We start from the raw sequence: 17,116 nt of genomic DNA on the forward strand, positions 1-17,116 counted from the left end.
AGGAAACACACAAAATTTGAAATATATAGAATAATAAGTTAGCTGGCCAAACTTTTAGATTTTAGATTTTTCTCCTTTTAAATTTCAAATTGACCAAAATATTGGCCAATACTTAAGCTTGTGCAAACACAAAAAAGTACTAAAAAGTATTTATCCCTTGTTAAATTCTTTATTTAGTCAGTTTCTTGAGTTTCACAATTCATATTGATATTTCTGAACAATGTTACTAGGTTAAATCACCTTCGACCAATTATTCGTTTCCTGATTTCAACATCGAGTAACAGATATTGCCTTGTTAGTCAAATCACCGTTCAAACTGGCAGACTAACGCACTTCATAAATCATATTTACCCTTTGCATTTTACAAGCTTCATGAGTTGTTTCAGACTCCAGACACACACGAATGTATTTTCTACACAACTATGCAGATGCAGACAACAATTTCATGCACTAACCGCATGCCAAAATGGGGCAGAATGTCTGACGGCGGCTATATCCTCTGTGCATAATAAAACAACAATCTGTCCAATACGAAAAAGAATGCCATTTGAAAATACCGAAACAGGTTTGCAGCAGGACATCCTGGGAAACCAGGAATACGGATTGGGAGAACAGCGAGTGGGTGGTAGACCGACCATATTCCAACTACAAAATGCCAAAAGGTATTTTAAGTAGTTTCGAACTGATTCCGAGCGTCCCATAAATTCCTCTACACCGTCAGTTGCCGTTTCATACGCGCGGTTCCTACCCTTGCAACTGCTGCACCTCCTTAGAAACTGCTTTTTAGCCATCAGACAGGACGCACACGTTATCTCCTCCTAACGACCAAAAGTATATACGAGTACAGGTGGCTGGGAAGCCACACGAACCAAAAGGAGACGACTTGGAGTCCACGACTCGGTTGCATTGCATCCATCAGTTTGCATAAATAGGTTCCTGCTGTTGCAACTACACAGAAAACAAATCACATCGGCAACATCCGACTGGTCAAATTGCACATTTGTGCAAGAATACGTTTGTAGCTATAATAATTTGCTACACAAACTTTTTTTTTGAAGTCTGTAATTATTTAAAATAAAAGAGTAATTTTCCATTTTTAAAGTTTAGCTTATTAATACATATAACTAAAACATCTAAAAATTAAATATTTACATCAAAACATCATATATCTATGCAGCTTTTAACTGAAATGCAATTTAATAATCAAGTTTTAGAGATCTTTGTTTGGAAAATAAAATAATACAAAGTTATCGGGAGCTGTGGTAATTTTTCTCCGTGGCCAGGCTATCTGTGATTATATAAAATCGCATTTCTGGAGACTTCATCCCCCTTTTCAGTCCCCTAACGTGGTATGCCAGCCAGGAGATGCAATTTCACTCTTGAGCGGGGGATTTGCAGAAGTGAACCAAAAGTTCTCCTTCTCTGGCTGCCTCACAAACAGCCTCCGAGCAGGAAAAAGGTGAACTAGTATGAAAAACAACTAGTTATACAACTAGTTAAAAGAAACTGTTATTAGCCTGGATATAATCGGAAAAAAAATGGTTGCATTTTAGACAATATAGAGCCTTGAAATTTGATGTTAGTATAAAAAGCACAAGTTCAAGTTTAGTCAGAATGTAACAGTCTGACTTCAATGGGTCTAGGCAATCGTTACCAGCCATCAAAATATATAGTTTAAAACAACAATTAAATTCGTTAGAAATTTAAAACTTTGGGTAGTTAAGATCTTAATGGACTTCTAAAAATTCGAAGCATAGGATGCCTCTCTTTTTATTTTTTCCAATCCGTTTGTCTATCTTTGAACACTGTTAAGAACTAACTACACATAGAATTCCGCTCTCTCAGTTTAAAGCATCTATTTTCTTTTACTTTCTTCGATCCCACTTCTTAGTTTCAGCTTAATCCAGACCTAGCTCGATTTAAGTCAACAATTTTTGCACAATTGTCTGGTCGTAAAGTTTAAGGCAGCTTTAAGCCGACTCAGTTGCTGGGCAACGAGTTTGGCTCTGGGGGAAAAAGAGAAAAGCTGAAAAGCAGGCAGCGTTTAACAAACGAGGAGAACGCTGACCAAACGGCCGAGGGCCTGAGCAAAGAGTGTGCCACAACACCCACAGCGGCGAAGGAGGCAGCAAAAATCAGGCAACACGGACTAGTTTGCATGCATAAATAGCAGAAAGGACATGGCCGGCCGAAAGGACTCGAATGCCCAGTGCGTGTATCCTTGCCTCACATGGGTGTGAGCGGGCGGACAGCAACAACGAGTTATGGTTATTAATTTTACGTATGCAAAATGCAGCTAGACTTCAGGAAGGACGAACTTAGACGGGGTCGTGTGGGGGTGGTATATCCGCTTTGGTAAAGTGTTGCTCACAGGACTTAGTCCTGGCAAAGTGTCGAAATTTATGAGACTAGAAATGCTAGTGCTCTGCGGCTAAAGCTGGAAAATGTTTGTGCAAGTTTACACTTAGTTCTCGTTTGGAAAAGTGATTTTGCAAGTGATTACTCAATGAAGAATTTATAGATCGATTCATTTATAATTAAATCAAAACGTCATTTATTTGTAACTAATAAAGTTGAAAAAAAAAAAAATTTAATATATATTGGCTGAGAGTTATTATATTCATATACAAATTCTAAAAGTACCTTGAGATTTTGAGATCGCTAAGGATTAATAGTCTAGAAAGCTCAGTTACATTTGTAAATATTTTTTTAAATGTTTGATAATGTTTCCTTTACTATTGATATAACTTAAACTTACCGTCAGATTGTTATCTGCCAGATCCAAGTGTTTTAAAGAAATTAGTCCCTCGAAGGCACTCAGGTCCAGCTCGCTCATCACATTGCCCTGCAAGCTGAGTGCCAGCAGCTCCTTTAGTCCCTCGAAACTGTCGTTCCGCACAAACTCAACCAGATTCAGGGACATATCCAGGCTCTTGAGGGCGTGCAGATGCCACAGATTGCTGGCCGGAACGTCCAGCAGCCGATTGTTCCGGAATACCAGCACCTCCAGGGTGCTCATGCCCTTGAAGGAGTTGTCCTCCAGGCTGACAATATTGTTATTCGTCAAATCCAGTTCCACCAGGGAGGCCAGATCGCTGAGGGCCGTGGGATGCACTGTCTCGATGCGGTTGAAGCTGAGGTCCAGCAGCAGCAGATTGGTCAGCCCCTTGAAGGCGTGCTTGTGCAGGGAGCTAACCAAATTCCTGCTCAGGTTCAGGGTTCGCAGCTCCGATTGGTACTCGAAGTTCTTCGAGCCCAGCGTCTCGATGATGTTCTGCGAGAGATCCAGGATCTCCAGCTTCATGTAGAAGGGCAGCGAGAACTCCAAGTTGCGTATCCGGTTCACCGTGAGGTTGATGTATTTGGTTTCCGGATTCAGTTGGATGGGCACGTCCTCCAGAGCGGCGTCCACGCACAGTGCCCGACTGTTGGCCTCGCCACCCAGGCACTGGCACTTCGAGGGGCAGAAGGCGGAGCACTCCGGGGGCAGGGTCACAAGGCTGAGGAGGAGGAGCAGCACGGGAATGGCTCCACTCAGCCATGGCCTGCTCCTTGTTGTCGTGGTCACTCCTGCACTTGTGGCCTGTGTGTGGTCAGCCATTTTGTGTCGACTACTTGTGGGTGCTTCCTCTCGGCTCGATAATTATTTGTTGTCCCGTTTATGGTGCGAAAATGTTACCACCATTTGTTGCTGCACATCTTGGCAACTGAAGGGGCTCTGCAAAAACATTGAAAACGGAATACTGGGCTTAATATTTAAAACAGATTAAATCACAGTGGCAGGCATTTCTTTAAATAAATGATGACATTTGGTTAAAGCTCATCGGTTTGATTACGGAAATTAATTTTGTTATTTATGTCCATTAATTAAGTAAATGCATAATTTATTTTGCAATACATTATCAGTGAAGGAAAACAGTGGCAATTGCGGATTCTGGTGGTCAACAAAAACCAACCGCTTGTAGAATTTTATTTAAATTTCAATTAAAGCCATTTTCCTGCAGCAAACTTTAAGAATATATTTGCATGGAATACCTGCACAAAAAAGGAAAATATCCTTTTCTTAACATACTTCTCATCATCAAAGTAACTTGAGCACTTGCAGTCCAAATTAGTGTATATTTTAATGAAGATACTTTGCAATTTGAAAGGCGATATTTAAATGGACTCAACGACTGCTCCATTCTTTTCACACCTTTTTTGAGGAGGTCCTCTATTCTTTGTTATTTTTTCGTGGAATTCACAAAAAACTTTTGCGGCAGAGGAGTCTCGCTACGACACTGCAAGATTTATGTGCATAAGTTGGTAGCTAATATTTCATAAAAGTCGAGACGCAGACAGAGAACGGTAGAGCTGTAGAAATTAAGTGGGATAGAGTTAGGTCTCTCGGCGTTAACTTTTTTTGTGCTGACAACTTTGCATTCGAAAGTTGCTGACTTACCAGACAGGACCAAAAGGATGGGACGGCAGGTTAGGCCCAGCCGGCTGCATTTTATGGCTTATAAGTTTTGCATAATGCAGTCGGTCGGACCGTCTAATAGTTATGGCCATGATGAGCTCTCGCCACGGGCAAAAAAAGAAAGAAGACTTTTGCAATGGAATCCTACATGCATATTCATTGAAAAGTTGTGGGAATTGTAGTCCAATACAGCGTAAAAAAACCGGTTTCAAATTATCCCATCATAAACATCATATTTTTTAGGAATGCATTAAATGCATTTATTTGCATTTATTAAATACATTTTATTGCACAGGTACAATAATTATGTGGAGCATACCGAAATTCGAGTATTTTGTAATTATTAAATCAGACAGCTTTTGTAAATCAATTTATTTCGCAGCCACTTATGAATATACATCACATCGATCGGATACTTATATTAAAGTTTAAGAGAGCATATTTTAAGTCGAAACTCCTTCAACTTCCCACTAATCGCATATAGCCGACATAAATTACATGTTTGCCCAGCGGCAACACTCAATTAAGTAATTAACAAATTACACATGGAAAGGGTCCAGTGAGCTATTCAATTCCACTTGTGAGTGTCTGTCTTTTCGACTCTGATTTGCATACAAAAGCACAGACAATGGACCGAGAAGAGGCATACTATAACCGCCACTTGGCTCCTTTTTGCCCCCCTGTAACTCACACATACACTGGGAACAATGGCCTTAACTAGCTGTAAAACAAATAATAAAGAGCAAAACGCAAACTTTTGAGGTTTCATAATGTCAACAAAAGTTAAAAGCTCACAGAGAATTCCGCCCTCCCTTAGCCATCCATTCATTCATTCATTCAGCTTGCGGTTCTGGTTCATATTTTACGCTTCAATAAAATTGGCGAAAAAGCGAAAAAGGCCCCAACCTCGTCGGTGGAAAAAAGTGAAAATTGTGAAAAATTCACTCCCGTGTGAATTATTAAGTTTCACATGGCAGTTGCGCTTGTTGTTTTCTTCCTTTAGCAAAAAATACGTTTGTGAGCGCGGTAGAGGGAGTGTGTTTGTGTTGTTTGCAAAAAGCACACAAAGTTTTTAATAAACTTTCGCACGCCAAGCGAACTCAACTTTGAACCCCCTGTGACCCCTCCTGTGCCCCAAAAAAACTGTTTGAGGCAGAGGCAGAGGCAGAGGCGGAGGCCTATAAGTGGAGTGGGGGTTCGGTGGCACACACAAACAGGCATGATTTCATTGTGGCAAATATTTTGAAAGCAAACTTACCCCCGGAGAGGAGAAACAGGGGTGGAGAAAGAGGGGTTGGCAGTTGATTGTTGAAAACGGTATTGGGGCCTGTCAAAGGCCAACAAGTCGAAAGTTGCAGCCTGCACTTCGGATGCTCGCTTTTCAATGGAAGCCGAAAGATCGAAGCGGGCTGCATTTAATGGGTTAATTAAATGAAGGCTAACTAACCCTGTCAGAGGACCAACGAAAAGTGCAAGCGATATCGACGCAGTACCTGCTTGTATTTATCTATTTTTATACCCTTGCAGATGGTATTATAATTTCAGTCAGAAGTTTTCAACGCAGTGAAGGAGACATTTCCGACCCTATAAAATATATATATTCTTGATCAGCATCTAGTTATGTCTTCTTACGCAAACTAGTCTCTCAGTTTTAAAGCTATCTGCATGAAATTTTCCGAAAAGTTCCAATTGCTGGCAGTATATAAGTCGGAACGAGCCGGATCGAACGACTTTAACATATAGCTTTAAATTTTCGATATTTATTACTGTTTAAATTTTAATTAAATCGGAAGACTATATCATGTAGCTCATATGGAAACAGCCCAAATATTGAAAAAATAAATGAAAAATAAAATTTTTGTTTCTCTTATTATCAATTTTTGTTTTTAATCTTTTGAACATAGTAATGGTTTTGTAGTTCGGAATTACGCTTTTAATTTTATTCAATTCGGAAAACGATATCATATACGATTGAATAATTGACGTAAAAATCATCACAGCTTTAATGTTCTTTAAAAATATATGCAAATTTAGATGTTTTAAAGAATATTTAACTTTCGGAATAGCTGGACAAGCCCAAGTGTGCTTAAGAGTGAATTTGAAGGGAAAAAAATTATTGTTCCTATTTTTGAACAGTTCTTTTTTCTGGATTTAATAATATTAAATTAAAATACAATATTGCAGTGCTTTTGATAAAAATGCACTGTTTATAAGGGTTTACTGACTAAAATACTATACATTATATTCTATGAGCTCGTATTCTTTCATTTTTGTACTGAGAAATAAAAAGCCACGAAAATTAAATAATGTCATGTTTAACCCAAGATGGATTTTCTTTTCAAGGATTACAGCTTTAAGCTAGCCATAAGCTGAGACTAACCTTTGCGGACTTTCTCATCTTATTTAGGCTAGTCTATCCACTGGTTTTTTTCTCCTACTTTCCATTTCCTCCATATACATTCTCTTTATGACTGCAGCTAAACCAAAAACCCAATCAACAAAGTTGTATGTGCTTCCCAAGACAGTTCCCCACCTCCTCTAAAAATTCGCCTTCCTGTTCAGTTTTATAAGCTTCATTTAATTATATTGACATTGTTGGAGTCTTGCTTTTTTTTGTTTAGGTTCAGGTGAGCAAGCTTGTTTCCTGGCAAATTCTTTGGGAGTGACACCCGAATCGAGGGTGTCGTATCCTTATCCCACGTTCCTCATTTGAACTTAAATGCCATAAAAATGGGAAAATAATGTCAAGGCAAGAGAAGGGAGCCACAAAAAAGCGCCAGAGCAGAGCAACAAATGCTGATAATAGAAATAGCGAGAGTTCCCCGAGAAAAGCGAAAAGGCAGGACCCAGTGCGCCACGCATAAAGTTTGCACATAAATTTTCCAGGAAAAGAACCGCTGAGCATGCCATTGACTTTAAAGGCCACAAATGGCAATCGAGGGGTCGCGGAGATCTAGGGTGGATTTGAGGTGAGGTCAGGGTTCAGCGGCAGCAGCATCCCCAAGCAGGACCAGTAGGGAAGTATAACAGGGAAGCTGGGAAGCGAGTCGAGCAATCAAAGGTGAAAAACTTTTGTGAACTATGCGAGGAGCTCACAAAGTCAATATTAATATTCACTTAGTCGGTGGAAAGGGGCGGCGAGGGGCGGGGCACTCTGACTGACAATGGCCAGGGAAAAGGCAAATGCCAAGCAAATTGAAAATGCGACGAAAAACGTGAGATGCCGTCTTGGCACTCTTCGCACCCCCTTACACTGTGAAAAAAGCTGGTAAGCAAAAATGAAAGATGAAACAATGTTATTTACGTAATATTTTTATAGGAATATTATTAAAATTATTTGAATATTTTTTTTAATAATTTTTGTCTTTGAAATGTTTTTTTTTAAATTTATTTTATAATAAAAACCACAAAATATTATTATTTTATTCCTGTATACTTCTGTAAATTTACCAAACCAATATTAAATTTCTTAGTTAAAAGATTTCAAAAAAACTGAAAAATTCAGCTTAGAAATAAAATATGATATGGCATTTACACTGGTTATATGAAATTTTGTAGGTATGTATATACAAATCTTTTTCACGCTCACGCTCACCGAAATGTAAATAATGAAATACTTCTTGTAATACATATTTTTATTTATGTGTCCTTTGTTTATATACATAATTGAATTTAATTTATTTATAAATTAATTTATTTTAACTACAATTATGGTATATATTTGCTATTCATCTTTCTTGAAATGTTCCTCCACGTGTAGCAACGTGCCCGAGTGCGTTTATTTTTATCAAGATTAGCATTTGCTCCTCTTCACGGGACTCGGCCTCTCCTGGTCGTTTCCCCGCCCCGTGGCCTCCACCACAGACTTATTGGATTGGCAAACACACTGCGGAGGCAAAACAAAGAAATGAATTCCCAGATTTTGCACGCACAAATTGTCTCCGGGGCCTGGGTGTTCATGAGTTTGTTCGGCATCCGCCATCAAAGATGAATTGCTGTTGTCGCCACAGAGCAGTGCTTCCCTCTTGGCAGCACTTTTCCAAGCCTTGCCGTCGGTTTTCTGCCAGTATTTTCACTCCCAAAAAGATTTCGCTGCACGCATAATTAATGCAATTGTTGGTCGCTTGGCAGGCAAATAAGAGTTTTGTTGTGTTCAGTTCTTTCTGCCGGCGGAGGGTAAAGTGAGTGGTCTTAGTTTGTTCAATTAGTGGCTGCCAAACGAACGACAGAAATAAATGGAAAATTGTGCCCTGAAAAAGTTGTGCTTTCTAACAATGAAAATTATATAACAAATGTTACACAAAATTGTTTTAAAATTAATAAAAACCAAAACAAAATATTAAATTAGGTACAGGGTTCAGCTTTTAGGTTTAAACAAAACTTCATTAAGCCGAGCCCGAAAAACAAAGACTCAAAGGATAAAAAGGACATGCATGAACTAAAACAGCAAATACCAGTCTGGGAAAATAAAAAACTTTGCGCACATGTGATACGGCTCTCCACTGGCCAAGAATTTTAGTTTAATTTCATTTTTTTTAACACTTTGCTTGATTTGCAACAAAAAGTGGGGAGTGAAAATGGCTTAATAACCAAGAGGCCCGAGGCAGCAGCCAAACAAGCAGCACACACATAACATTATTTCATCCCGGGGAGAAAATCTCCCTCCGTTGTACCCTATTTGCCCCTATTTTCCCCCTTTTCCACTGAATTTGCAGACGCCGTGGCAGACGCCAGACGAGACGCCATGCGGCAAAATAAAAACCGAAACAACAAAACCGCCACCGAAAAAAAAAAACACTCGAGTGAGGTATTTAAAAAAATATATATACATTTATATATATATCTGCCCCTGTGTATATATCATTTCGCAGAGTGTTTCGCCAAGTGGCCGGAGAAGTAAGAGAAATAATGCGACAATTGCATTAAGTCTACAAACGTTGAATGCTGGCAAAAAAAAAAAAAAAAAGATTGGCTGGCAAATGAAATATTTTATCTTTATATGCTGCTTCTCTTATTTTTTTGGGCGCTGCGGTGCACTAAATGTTTAAAATGGTTTAGAGATCCTTAACTCGTTTTTATTGTGCCATGTTATGGCCAGGATAAAGTTGAGTTAGTGAGAAGTGGAGCACGGAGCGAATGCGGCGGAAAAGCAAGTTTATGCTTTAGAGTGTGTGGCCATCCGCTTAAGCTTCAGATGATATAGCAGCAGTTGCTGCTCTCAAGTCATCAGATCTTTATGGCTGCAGAAATGGGAGGGGAAAATAAAGCACGGGCTAAGTAAAATCTAAGAGTATAGGAAGTGGCTTTTAATCTGAAACTTACGGTAAATAAAACTGACAAAATTAAGGGTTTTTAAAATCTTGGCTAATTGCAATGCACCAGCATGTCTTTGAGTCGAGGTATATTCTACTACAATCTTAATACTTAAACCTTTTTTATAAAAAGCCTAAACTAAATTTCATTAACGGTTTGTTTATCTAATAATACAAAATACAAATTTAAAAATATTAACATTAAACGTATTGAGTAATTTTTAAATAAGATCAATAATTGTAAATAGCTCAATATAAACTTAAAGCAGTGCTTTTCCCTTCACCTGTTAATTTATGTTTCAATAATTAACCTTTCCTTCCGTAACCATGCGCCGTGGTGAACATTATAAAAATCAATATTTTTTCAACAGTCAGCTCCCGAAATATATATGCAGGAAAAGAGTACAACGCACTTTGCGTTTTGGCTGCTGCCCCAAGCACGGAAAAAAAGAGCAGGAAATAAATGAGGCAGTTGGAATAAAAAAGGCGGCCAAAAAGGAACTTTAGGCCACTGGCACAATAATTTGGCACGCAAACCTTTTTTCCCCTTTTGGGGCAGGGGTGTAGAAGGGGAGTAGCCACACACACACAAACCCACATAAATAAAAAATGAAGTGAAATACATTTTGGGAGCCACAGTCCCGAGCTCCGAGCCAGTGGCGCACATTAAAAAATGGCCAAAGTCAACTCGGAAAGGCACTACAGGGATATGGCACACACAGAGCAATAGAGGGTCAAAAAAAGTGAATATATCTAGATTTGGGGTAGGTCCTTCGCTCTCTTAATGCGGTCATAGTTTGCTTTGCGGATAAACATATAACAATTAGAGTCCCGTATCGCACAGTTTCTTTGTTTTGTTGGATTGCCCACTTGGGGGCTGCTTTTTGTGCAGGAAGGCATTAATGGGTTAAGGGCCCCCCCTCCCCATGAGTTTCTGTGTTCAGTTAAATATTTGAGTAGATTTCATATTTAATTCACTTTAAGGGAGTCCCTATTTTTCAAGAGGAGGACTATGCAAATGAGCTCAAAATTTGGGTCAAAATTCAGGGAGTGGGTGTGTCCTGGGTGAGTATTTATGGGGCCATATGTGAACCGTGGTACTGAAGTTGGTCTCCAGTAAATTTGTGGGTCAGGTCGTGAAAATATTGCAGCAAAAAGGAACTTAACAAGTGGAAAATGTCGAGTTTAATGTACCATAAAATTAAATTTTAAATGAATAGAATTTGTTCTGAAGTTCATTCCTAACCAGCTATATCTTTCCCAACTGTTTACTTGCTCAACAGCTGTCATTAAGTTTTTGTCACAAACATATAAATTCCACATTTATCAAAAGGGTTAAGTGAGTCTATTCAACCACCGCCCTCATAGCCTACGCAAAATATGTTGTAAAAATTTCACAGTCAACAAACATAAATTAATTTAACAAATGAACAGAACTTTACAAACACCGAAATACGACAAAAAAGAATCCCAGGAATTTAACCTGAGCACATAAATTTTCTTCACCCCCCGATTTTTGGGCAAAGAAAACAAATGTTCATTAATATGCCAGACACATCTAGGGCAGCCCAGCAGGGGGAAAAAAAGAAAATGAGAAAAATAAAGGGACATGGAATTTTCGAAAATTTATTAATTGGCAGCTAAATAAGAGGCAAGAATTAACATGCTCATAATTTTATTAGGCACAAAGAAAATGGGTTGAGAAATCAAGTTCTACGGAGGGAATGTGGCAACACTTTAGGAATTGTGGAATGAAGCTTTGCTTCGTTAAAAACTCACATCAAAACGAATGGAACATTTTGCAGATTCCCAAATGCCATTTAAATCAATAAATTACACAAAGCAGAGCCCCAAAAAAATTTGAAACTGACATCGCTTAAAGCCAGCTGTTGGCGTACAATTTCGCCTAAGTGTTCCTCACTTTCCAAGGCAGTCGACAGCTGGCCACGCCCCCACTCAGGCGCAGAAAGGGCGGAATTGTGGGCGGATAGGGGGCGGAGATGGAGGGAGTAAAAGATCTGAATTCATTGCCTTTTAATTGCAGCTGGCAGCGAAGAGCGAGAGACTTTTCGGATGTCTGCTCATCGATTTGGGGGACTTTCCCAAGTGTTTTCGCCGCTTTTCCTCCATTCCCGCTGTTACACATATAAATTCAATTGTTAATTGAGTGCTGGCCAAGTTGAAAAATGGGGTTGACTCAGGAAACCTGTTGATTGGGCCTGAGTGATTTACGATTAAGAACTGGGACTCCAAAAATGCAAAAGCGAAGGGAATGTTAATTTAAGCATGAAAGTCAGCATTTAATATACAATGGATACCTGAGAGATTTTAAATTTACTATTTACCCTTCTTTAAAACATGCAAATCGATTTGAGCTCACCTTCTCGCCTCGCTAAATACAAAAGTATTTTCATCACTGCCTTCTTTCCTTATTTTCGGTAAAAATAAATCAAAAGCAAAATCAATGAAATTCAATGAACTGACTCCAACAGGCCAAAAAAATGTTCGAGCAATTTATTTATAACAGAGGGGATGGAACCACAAAGAGGTTCCCTTCAAATGGACTGAAAGGAAAGCCGGAACCCCACACGCACATGTGTGGTGCCTATAATTGAATTATTTTACGCATAAAATTTATTTATTCATGATGCTCGAATGCCATTTCCCTGGCTGCAAGGGAATGGCGAAGGAAGCACGTAAATGTAATTTAAATATATTTAGTCAAAGCAACCAGTATTACCAGGGCAACAGGCGTATACTTTATGGAGTAATATTTACCGAATGCGGAATGAACTTTCCCTTTAGACGGTTTTTCCCCACAAATCCGCTTACTTCTGTTAAGTTTTAAGTTGCTAGAAAACAGAGTTTTGAAAAATATCTAGCGACTTGTTGCTTCTCATAGTCCCTTTGACATTGAAGCACGCACTTTCTCCCGGTTATTTTTCTCTCCATGTCCTGACTTTGACATGGATTTAATTAAATTTTTGTCAAAACTTTTGCTAAGGAACTAGAAAGAGAGGCAACAAACTGTTGACTGGAGTTTTTCCCCAAAGCGTTTTAGCAGATCCACATTGTTGGTCTTGGACTTTTACTTTTGCTTTTACTTGGGTTCCTCAGCCATTTCCCTATTTACCTTTCGCCCCCCTACCGCATCCTCTTTCGCTTTGCATTTTTTGCGGAAATGAGGAGAGCTTTTGGCAAATTTCAGAGCTCCGTACCGGCATTTCCGTGTTGCATTAAAGACTCTTCCCTCTTTGCCGAGTTTCTGGTCAGGAAATGTGATGAAAACTTCTTTAAACCTGCTCGCAGGCAATGGCAGAACTTCAACAGGTGCGAGGGCCACAAAATTGGTTTTATACGGCATTTCCGCAGAGCAGGGGGATTGGTAATTGGAACTCACCTGGCTGTAGATGAAGTGTCCTCCAGTGGGAGTCTGTCTGCCTGGCTGCCTGATGGCAATTATAACATCGTTCTGAAAAGAAAACATGGCAAAATCTAGGTCAGGTTATGTGGAAAAGTTGTGTGGTGCATGAAAAACTCAGACCGGTCTGAGGGATAATGGAAAAGAGTTGCAAGAGAGTTCTTTCGCAAAGTTGCGCCTGATAAACGATAACTTTATCGATTGCCCACTGAGCCGTGGCTTTTCAAACCCGCATCTCTCTGCCCGTTAAGTAAGCAATTTTCCTGGCAACTTTCGGCCTGTCAGCAAAGTTTTCATCACTGTCAGCAGGGCTAACAACTTAACTTAAGTCAGATCGGACAAGAAGTTGCTGTTGCACATGCAACACGCTGTTGCACATCAACAACATGACGGTATGAGGAGTCTTAAAATGCACGCATGCATGATCTTACAGGGCTGCAGAGCATGAATATTTATTTGGAAAACCTGAGGGGCGTAAGCAAATAAAAGCAATAGGAAACACAGCATGTTAAGTTGGTAGATCTTATACATACTACTAAAGTTAATTAACTTTAATTAACTTTTTTAAAGTATTTTATGAAAGTATTTTAGCAATGAATTGTAAGGTATAGCATAGTATTTCTTATAGTTCATCCCTGGTTTCCGTTTCCACCAAACACTATCCCCAAGAAAGGCGCTTCAAAGAAACAACCACAGCAAACAGGACACAATCAGGACACGAACTAATCGCCACATCAAAATGTCAGGTGGCTTGTTATAGATTTCCTTGTGTTCCCGTGTACTCAGCAGTACTTTTTGTACTAAGCAGCAACATGACGTACTATGTATGACCTCTTGTCAGGGAAAAAACTTGGTTTGCTGGGCTGTCAGTATGGTTTCCGTTTTGGAAAATGAAGGAAAACTGTTTGCCAATTGGATAGGGCACCAGGGCCATGCAACATTAATGAGGGGCATATTCTCGCTCTGCTGCCAAATCAAAGTTACGACGTCTTCGCTGGCGAAGGCGACGTTGCGTATACTTGATCTTGTTACACGCACAGCTAAATGTCAATTTATTTGCCACACTCCAAAACACAAAGCCGACAACCACAACCACATCATCGTTCTCTTTCCCTCCCTCCATCTTTTCCCACCCATCTCTTTCCCTGTCTGATGAGATGTAATCGATGAGCTCCGTGGCCCTTGACTGACTTACAGACTGACAGACGATGTCTGCTAAACTCTCTTTGCAATTTGATTAAAACTCATCGCCGGCAATCGAATTATGCCGAAGATTTATGTGCTTGAGCGAAACTTTTTAATGATTTTAATCATATTTTATTATAATTACATAAATCCTTAAAACGAGCGGCAATTGAAAGTTTAACCACTTAGGAGAAATATTTGATGAAAGGAGGGATGACTAAGGGTTAAAGTTATTATTTCATTTTAAAATTTTAAAATATAAAAATCCCTTAATTTTAGTGTCAGAATAGGCTTGCCAATTTAAACGAAACTTTTATAAGCGCTCGAAGATTTAAATCACATAAAGTGAAGTTAGAAAAATGTCAATAAAAGCTTTTCATTAACCTCAAAGACATTTTTCATTTAAACGTGCCTTTATTTTTCCTGTTATTTTTTGTATATTACTTCCACTTTCATCTCTTAAAAAGCACAAAGCCCCTTTGCTTTATAAAGCCCATCGTCTGCAGTTCAGGTGCATTTTACACCCTGTTTATGGGGGCCATCTGAAAAGGCCAGCAGAAATCCCCGTAAATTGAAAACTGAAAGTTGAAATGCAAACACAAATGGAACGAGACACAAATGGGGGAAAAAGCCAGTAAGCGAGAAATATTATTTTTATGTAACCTTCTATTTTCCCAAGCAAACCGCAGACGATGGAGCTGCTCCTGCTTTCGATTCAGTTTCTTTTTCATTTCCTATTTTCCTGCTGGTCACAGCTGACGGTGAGTGCCCAAAGTCAATAATGCCGATAGACGGCAAATAAAAATTCCCTTTTTTATTTGGGGGTTGGAGGACTAACAGCACGTTTTTCGATTTCATTGCTATGTTGTTATTGTTTCGGGCCAGACAAAAGGCGTCTGGGGTTACGAAATGAATGCCAAAAGCAGCCACGCAGCAGAAATTCTGATCCAAGGGCCTTCGGCGATCCCTTCGGCTATTAATAAAATACCAATGATGGCTAGGACCCCTGTTAAAATCCCTTTCACCATTTGCCAGTTGCCAATTCACTCCTTTTTACCAGTCTTCTGCCAGCTTTGCCAATTTCTCGCCTGGCTTTGACTTTGACTTTGGCATTGTGGCTTTGTTTTCATTTCAATGCCAGACACCGTATCCCAGTGGCTATAGTTACAGATCCCTTTCGAGAGGGAGTTGAAAAGTTGAAGTCGGTGAAAGCGGTGAAAGCGGTGAAAGCGGAAGCGGAAATCGCTGGACAACTAACAAGCAGCGCGAACAATTGTCAAATCTCTTTCCCCCACAAAGTCAAAGTCAGCAGACAGAACAGAGGGAAGCTCTTTGATTGTTTGATGTCTAGTCTGCTCTGCCTCTTCTGGCCATTCTTTTTCAGCGACCAATTGGCAATTACTTTAGACAAATAATTGCTTAAGCCAGAAATTGTTTGGGGAACGTGGATCAACTCCCAAAGCCAGTTAACTTTTGTCTCTATGTTTGGAGAAACTCCCACAATCCCAGAACTATTTAATACAGAAAAAAATAAACTCATTCTCAATTAGTTATTGGAGTATATGGTAAAATATTAATTTAATTAGCATTTGTGGCTTAAAATCAAAAGCAGAAATGGTTCCTTTAATAATGTTTGTTTTTTATTGTAAAAATAATATTAACATCGTTTTATTCTTAGTTAAGTACTACAAGCCACATTCCTCATTTACTAATTAAACTCAAGCTCTGAAGAAATCACAAATATCTTCTTGGGTAATACAAGAAACTGTTTCGCACTCGCCAGAGTATTCGGTTACCCCAGCAGGAGTGCAGAAGTGTTTGTTGTGACGGAAGCCGCTCAACTTAATTCAAAGTTCAGTTCAATGTGGCAGCTAACTGGTTCGTGTTGGGGGTCTGGTTCAGAGACCGGGATCCCTTCGGTCATATGAGACACTTGAGAAAGAACCCGCCGCTGCCGGCTTTCAACATGGGAAACTTAAAACTCGGCGTGGGTGGAATGGGCTTCAGGGGAGGGTCTAAGATGAGGGACTCTAAGTACACAGAGCTCGTATTTTCAGCTTCATTTGTGGGTCATTTGCTGCGATTTCGCTTGGCCAAAGCTGATGCTAAGCGGATTTTAAATGCCTCTCAAGTGGCTGTCTGTGTTGTTGATTTTATATGAGTTATGAATGGCTAATTGCCCCGATGAAAGCTGGGCACTACGTGGAGAAATAGGTACTTAATTAAGAGAGATGCAATGAACAATGGCTGCATTACGCATCTACAAGTGCGTTATTTAGTTAGATATGCAGGTTAATTGGCTTCAGGGCTTTGTTGGGTAATTGTTTGAATGATTTTACTTTGAGAAATTTAAGTAGGTTAGAAAATTATTAAATAAGTCAAATTTAACTAAGTCAGCTTTGTATACATTAATTTAAAACTACTATATTAATATTAAGCTTTTTAGGTAAAAGGTTTTCTGGCTAACATTCATACATACAATATGTCTGTCAAGGAATATTCAATCTGTGGCCGGGGAGTTCTGGATGCTGACAGTTGATTGAACACTTTTTGAAATGACAAAAACGCCCCACGGGTGACAGTTCTCAAAACACTTTACTGCGTCTGCACCGGGTTCGCTTTTCCACCTTTTCGCCGCTTTCCCCGTCCCCGGGCATTTCCCTCAGTTTGGTTAGGTGTTGCAACCTTGATTTACGAGTCAGTTTGGGGAGTTGGGAGCTGTGAGCTGTGAGCTGAGGG

The 17,116-nt window shown here is 39.5% G+C and overlaps 1 protein-coding gene across 1 annotated transcript in view; it reads right to left on the reverse strand.

Moving 5' to 3' along the window:
• Positions 1 to 17,116, reverse strand: part of LOC128256728 (protein flightless-1 homolog) — a 94,950-nt gene that overhangs the window by 20,809 nt on the left and 57,025 nt on the right. Inside the window, exons 2-3 of the mRNA XM_052987261.1 lie at positions 13,172 to 13,243; positions 2,759 to 3,718 (exon numbers count right to left, since the gene is read on the reverse strand). Coding sequence (XP_052843221.1) covers positions 2,759 to 3,601 — 843 coding nt within the window. The 5' untranslated portion in view covers positions 3,602 to 3,718; positions 13,172 to 13,243. The remainder of the gene's footprint in view (positions 1 to 2,758; positions 3,719 to 13,171; positions 13,244 to 17,116) is intronic.

The sequence above is a fragment of the Drosophila gunungcola genome (genome assembly GCF_025200985.1).
Source record: "Drosophila gunungcola strain Sukarami chromosome 2R unlocalized genomic scaffold, Dgunungcola_SK_2 000027F, whole genome shotgun sequence".
Taxonomy (NCBI): domain Eukaryota; kingdom Metazoa; phylum Arthropoda; class Insecta; order Diptera; family Drosophilidae; genus Drosophila; species Drosophila gunungcola.